We start from the raw sequence: 6,697 nt of genomic DNA, 5'->3' as shown, positions 1-6,697 counted from the left end.
TGTGTGTGTTCCTTTATTGCTGCCTCATGTATATTCTGGGTCACATTCTATCATAGCAGTTGTTATACTTAACTTTCCATAAACATAAAAATATTATTTCAGGCATCCTGAAACATGTTTAAAAAAGTTGTGCCCCGCATATGCTGGTAAGAAGCAAGTGATGAAATTCTACCATGGCTGGTAAAATACGTCGCATTTAGCATGAAATACATACAAATCTTTTTCTTTTTTTTCTTTTAATTTTTTTTATTTATTTATTCTCAGAAACAGTACACAAACAGTTGGTTGGACCTATAGCCTTCACGGCTAATGAGGGGTCCAAATACAAAACAAGCACAATATTACTGCAGACCGTGTAAATAAAAAACTTCAAGATTAACACACACAATTGAATTCATTCCTACATTTCCATGGAAAGTAAATAGTGTTTTAAAGATGCCGAAAAGTTATTTTTTTCTTTAACTTCATTTGGGATTTCATTCCACACATGGGCTCCGCTGTATTCTAGGAGTCTCCGGCCGTACATATTGTAACAAGGTGGTCTCGTCTCACTAAACCTCTTTAGCAAGAATCTACAAGAAATTCTTTTCACTGTCGTGTGATCTCATTCCTTTTGTAGATACCAATTGCATTGTGCCCGTCTTTGTACAATTCTTTCCATGCACAATCGTTCGGGACCCCGCCGCGGTGGCTCAGTGGTAAGGTGCTCGTCTACCGAGCCGGAGTACCCGGGTTCGAACCAGACCGCGGCGGCCGCGTTTCGATGGAGGCGAAATGCAAGAGGCGCCCGTGTGCCGTGCGATGTCAGTGCACGTTAAAGATCCCCAGGTGGTCGAAATTATTCCGGAGACCTCCACTATGGCACCTCTTTCTCTCTTTCTTTCACTCCCACCTTCCTCCCTTCCCTTACAGCACGATTCAGGTGTCCGCCAAGATATGTGAGACAGATACTGCGCCATTTCCTTTCCTCAAAAACCAATTTACCACAGTCGTTCGGAGGCTTGAGACTGTAAAAAAATCGAGGATATTTGCATTGCTCTCCAAAACAATAGCGTGAACAAACCCTTCAGACATGTTTAGGTTAGTGTAGGTTTGCACTTAACGCTACGCATCTTGACCAATCAATGCAGTATTTTTGCTGGTATTGACAAAAAGTAGTGGCACACCTTATTTGTACTGTGCCCAATGATCTCGTGTTGCTGATGCCATACCACGTTAGTCTGATGTGCTAGTGGTAAATGCTACATTACCTTAGTGATTTCTTCAATAAATGTGTTAAAAAATCCAAACCAAACAGGCATCAGTTGAGCTTTTCAGTTAGAATTTGAAGCCTCAAGTGATCAGTCCTTAACAGCTTCTGTCGATACTGCAGCTATGTGGTAAGGTGTGTAAACAAAAGCTGAATTTAGTAATAAGTGTGATACAAAAACAGTAGCAGCAACAAATAACTGCATATAATGTGTACCTTTGAAATAAGGCATTGTTTAAAGTGTGTACAGCAATCTTCCTGTTCCATGCTTACACCTACTTGCCAAAAAATGGGTTCCACGCAAATTTTTTATTTGTTGTTTGGCTACATATTAGCTTGTATTGTAGAAGCGGCACATACAGTGCAGCACAGATAGTGCTTTTTTGCGTGTGATCTTGGCATGCCACGAAAACCACATAGGTTAAGAGTAATGTTGCCCTGAAGGACCCAAAATAGTATGACTTGGCTAGAAATACTCTAGTGCCAGCCGAAGTGTTACTTCATTTTGCTTCCTGCAGTATGTGGCCTACAAATTTGGCATGAAACACAATTTAGGATTTCACAGAAGAAAATGTACAGGCCTCCTGCAAGGCTCTGCAGATGGCTTCATTTATAATTGGATTTGCTCATGCTTGGAAGTCTGCCATGACAACCCTGTCAACAAAATGAAAATGGCGGAGGTGAAATTTGAATTCAGATGAAGAGCTCCCGGAATCTTCACCTTCCCCCGGGGCATAAAAGAAACAGTGATGGCTACTCCACAGCTGCCTCTTCCCACAGGAGTTCCAACTCCCAGGCCTATGTGGTTCGCACTCCCATTGGTTAGCGGGTGAATACAGGACTTTTTGGCTGCCTACACCTCATGCTGATGCTATATATTTTTTAAAGCAACCAACTCAGTAAAACTTCTTCAAAGTGGTCACTGGTATGCACATTGCAGCCAGAAATGCATTGGAGCAAAAAAGAGCAGGCAAGTCTGACATAACACTTTTTCTAGGCGCGTAACCCTTGGGAATTAAACAAGCTGTAGATGCTACCACGTGGTGCTGAAGGAATTTGTGACAACTCTACATGGCTCAGTAACTCAAAATATGGTAGGGCTCAGTAGCCCTGTCATATGCTAGCCATCCCGGTTAGCCCAGTTGGTAGACAGACTGCTCCGGTGAAGCGGTGGTCCCAGGTTCGAACCCTAGACCAGAACACATTTTTCTTTTAACTGTGAAGTGGCTGTGGAAGCTGTACAGCTTTCCTTTTTAGCCGTATGTCTGCACTTGGGTGGATATCAATGAGTAATTACTCCCTTTTAACAAGTCAAAATAAACTTCAGACTAATGAGTCTACAATAAAAGTCCATAAAATAACTTGCAAATCTATGTCTGAAGGAAGCCAACAGATACTGAAGCCAAGAAGTATAGGGGAATGTCTCTATATTTTTTAATTTGTGGTGTTCATCAATAGATGATTAATAGTGTTGGTTGGTTTATGGGGTTTGACGTCCCAAAGCGACTAAGGCTATGAGAGACGCCGTAGTGGAGAGTTCCAGAAATTTCGACCACCTGGGGTTCTTTAACGTGCACCGACATCGCACAGTACACGGGCCTTTAGAATTTCTCCTCCAAAGAAATTCTTATTTCACTGCTTAAAGATAACTGATTAGAAAATAGAATGCAAAATCTGTCGTGGAGTTTATGAACTAAGGCTGGACCAGTTTACAAATTACCAACGAAATAATATATGTTATTGGATGAATTCATGAGCATATCTGCTAAGTATCTGTGCGGGTAAAAACTCAAATATTCAAATTTTGGCTGAGGAGATAGCATAACAGCGGCTATAGACCATTTTCGTTTCGAGTAATGTGTATAGCCATGCTGAAAACACTGGGCTGTAAATACGAATATTCTTTTTCCTGCTGCACCCAGCAACACTTGCGGGTGCACAATAAGAAGTGGTTTACTGTAGTCAGCTCGGCAATCGCGCCTCTACATGATTCATATATTTTTTATTTGGAGTGTACGAGGCTGTGTGCAAGATGTGTATGACCAAAGCTTCAATAAAACATTCCTGAACATTGCAAGTCTTCCATTCTTTCAATAGGGTGGCAATCTGGGCTAGTTGGAGGATGTTCATCTTGAAAACGGAGTTACTGCGCTTCTGTTACCCATGTTTTCTAGCACAGTAACCTCATTTTCAAGATTAATTTTCAATGGGGGCTTCATAAGATGCAGCTTGTTTACTTTCTTACCCCATGTAGCCTGCCATTTACATTTCAAATTACTATGCATCATATGAAATCTGTACGGGGCACATTTAATCTGACTGCAATGTTTCAAGGTTGTGCGTTTCTACTTTTCCCAACAAGACTTTGCACTAAGCTTCTGTACCTACTGTTATATTATTTGTCTCCTATTAAGGGTCTGAGAATTTCTGCGCAATAGTGCCATAAGCAGGCTTGGGGAAGTGGTGTAGATAATGCTGTGTTCCATTTTTTTTATTTTTGTTATGGTGATGTAGCAAAAACTGGGCCGTCAAAACTGGCATGCACTGGCAGTTACATTTTCTCCCATCTCTCTTCCAACACTTCTCCCACTTCCAACATAACTGTCGTTCTTGAGCTGTGTGTGTAAAACTCCATGCAATTTTCGTCTTTTTATGCAGTGCAAAGGATTCCTGTAAAATTTCTTCCTGTCGTGTTCCTCTTTTATAGAAGTGATTTAAGAAGAAATCACAATACGAATGGTGTACCAGGTAGTGGATCATGTTTTGGGGCAACACTGGGTAGTTCCAAGTACGCCCAATTGCTGGCACCTTTCCTCCTCAAAGCAGAGAGGCTGAACATAGTAATAGCTTGTCACGCCATGATGACAGCCAATGACAAACATGCACCACAAGAAGTTCCTGTATAACTGCCATGCATTTGAAACAAGTGTTCTCAATCCTTGAGGTGTAGAGCACCAAAATGCCAACCTATGGGCAGGCACTACAGTTTGTGCTAAAGGATGTTGCTTTTCCCTTTCATTTTGAGCAGTCATAAGTCACTGGATGTTTCACAATTTTCTGCCTGATACTAAAGAAAGCACACTGCTAATGCTAAAAGCAAACGGTGTTTTTAACAGTTACAATTAATGAAATTCTTTAACTAATGAACAGACAAGCTACTTAATAATCTGTTGGCCAGCCATCCTGTCATTAAGAGATATTAATACACAGGTAGACCAAGTTCAAGTTGTGTAGGAGATTTTATATACATTTTTGTTTACTTCAACAAGAAAGAAATGACAGCTGTCAAAAGGGATGGCAGGGCACATCTCAAGAAGGGTTTCTCAGACTTCATCCTCATTCAAAAGCATGTTTGGAATACCATTGGTAATTGGAAATTTCCTTCCTGTTTCAGGGCATACAAGCTCTCCAGCAACAACCTCCACCTGAAAGAAGTAAAACAAATAATAAAGATCTACGAGGCAGACATTCAATTGTGGAATAAAAATTTGCAGTCTCAATCTTGGCCCTGTCTTATCAATGCAAGCAGCCCCAAAATGCTAATTCAGCCTGTCTGTAGGTTTGATTTTGGGAGCGTATTTTGCTTATAACAACTTAGTATCACTTTACAGCATTGTATACAATCAACATGCAACATGCACATAACCAACTGCAATTCAAGCATGTATTTAGGTACGAGATCTATCACTGAAAGCATGACTGAAATATGTCACCCTGTGCTAGCAAAAGATCCGATATCTAATCCTGCACAGAAAATGTGTTTGTGGACCAGCATACACAGTATGATGAACCAGGAGAAAGATGAGTGATCGTTCTGTAACAAGCTTCATCACTGAAAAATCTCTTACTCAATTACCTTATTTGCATTCTAACAGTACAAAATGCAAGCACTCACACAAGTGCCTTTTATGACAACGAAGCCATCCTTGGTTGAAGCATGGCCACTTACCTCAAACAATGTATGATGGACTTGCTTCAGAAATTCCTCGTTGTGCTCATAGTCTGGCACTAATGTCTTCGGCAGATGTGAACCACAGCCAATCTGGAGAAGATACAAACGCTTAGAGAAACTGCAGCGCAGTGAGCTACGAGTAGCACTCAAATCACGCGCACCATGCTCGTACGCGCACCATGCTCGTACACGACCTTAGCACGTGCGCTTGTTTCGCATCCGACGTTAGGCAGCAAGCACGACGTTAGGCTCTAGCCCAACACGTGTAACAAGCGCACGAAAGGCACCATAGACAAAGGGCATTAAAGCACAGCCGCATCAACCATTTCGCGGATTAAATCAGCCGTAGGCGTGGAAGAAAAAAAAAAGGGCTATTCAATAAGCAGCAGGTCAACGGAACCCGAGAGAAATACCGGACAAGACATAACTGCTAGCTAGGAGACCCAGCGTGCTTACGCTCTCGGCTGCTTGGTAAAGGGCGTCCCAGTCCAACTTGGGTATCATGCGGCACACGAACTCTGGATTAAAGTCCACAGAGATCACCTTTGTTTCGCTTGCCTGAAATAGAGAGGAAAACAAAAGTTTTCGCGGGGTTCTTTTAAAACAGGAATAAGTCAGAGTTAAAACGGACTTACAACAATGCCGAGAGGAAAACCGGTGTTGACTCCTTTTATGCACTTAGAAGTCATCATGTTGTGCGTAAGCAGCTTCATGTCGCCGTTGGATAACTAATACTACGACTTCACCGCCCGATTTTAAGCTATTAACTAGACCAAATCACTGTTTACAAGTGACAGTTCACCAAACTGCTTACGAAAGCGCTAGCATGGGTGAACACGCCGAACACAGACCAACGAGTACGCACATGGATACGCACGCGCACCATAGAGAAAGATATTGGTAAAGAGCGGACACTCCCATAGGGCCCAGCGGCCCATTTGACTGCAGCGCACCAAGCGGGCGGAGTCTCATAACATCCGGTTTCGATTTCAACGCGCGCAGTTTGAATGGCTGCATGCGCTGCGCCTCGCTGCCTGGGACGACTTCCGGTTCCGGTTTCAGGGGCGCCCGGTTTGAATGTTAGCATACGCCGCGCCCCGCTGCGCCGTTGGCAGCGTATAATTAAATAGATTTCGAGTGCTTTTGACCAGCCATGAACGCAGCTGCATCACAGCCTTTGCCAAATATTAGCACTCGACAAAAGACACCAGGTTTTTAGTGAAATGAGAACATTTATTTTGTGCAACATAAACAAAGCCGTGGGATGCGGAAGATGGTTCCTGGCCTCCTGCTCAAGGTGATCCTGTTGCGGCACCACGGCACCAGCAGGTGTTGCCGACGGGTGGCATCACCTGAAAAATTCGCAAGTATGGTCATTCTCAGTCACCTTATATTGTAACTCTGTAAACAGTGAAAAGGTGCGAAAGCGGCGAGGGAACGAAATTACGAGCGGAGTAAACATGTTTTTGCGAAACTCGCGTGCTGAACGTCGTTGC

At 42.8% G+C, this 6,697-nt stretch overlaps 1 protein-coding gene across 1 annotated transcript; it reads right to left on the bottom strand.

Moving 5' to 3' along the window:
* Positions 1-4,469: 4,469 nt before the first annotated feature.
* On the bottom strand, positions 4,470-6,084 carry Trmt112 (tRNA methyltransferase subunit 11-2). The gene is made up of 4 exons (XM_089581156.1): positions 5,837-6,084; positions 5,658-5,759; positions 5,199-5,291; positions 4,470-4,674 (listed from the first exon to the last, which is right to left on the bottom strand). The coding sequence occupies exons 1-4, from the start codon at positions 5,912-5,914 to the stop codon at positions 4,573-4,575; spliced, it is 375 nt and encodes a 124-aa protein (XP_089437282.1). The 5' UTR covers positions 5,915-6,084; the 3' UTR covers positions 4,470-4,572.
* Positions 6,085-6,697: the final 613 nt, after the last annotated feature.

The sequence above is a fragment of the Amblyomma mixtum genome, chromosome 3 (assembly GCF_055824585.1).
Source record: "Amblyomma mixtum isolate Tamu chromosome 3, ASM5582458v1, whole genome shotgun sequence".
Classification (NCBI taxonomy): domain Eukaryota; kingdom Metazoa; phylum Arthropoda; class Arachnida; order Ixodida; family Ixodidae; genus Amblyomma; species Amblyomma mixtum.
This window is presented reverse-complemented; position numbering and strand designations above follow the sequence as displayed.

Bases quoted from the DNA above. Each gene is read 5' to 3' on its own strand.
- Trmt112 (XM_089581156.1), bottom strand. From the start codon at position 5,914: ATGAAGCTGCTTACGCACAACATGATGACTTCTAAGTGCATAAAAGGA. The intron at 5,760-5,836 runs GTAAGTCCGTTT...TCTCTATTTCAG, and splicing joins GTTTTCCTCTCGGCATTGTT to GCAAGCGAAACAAAGGTGAT. The intron at 5,292-5,657 runs GTAAGCACGCTG...TATCTTCTCCAG, and splicing joins TTTACCAAGCAGCCGAGAGC to ATTGGCTGTGGTTCACATCT.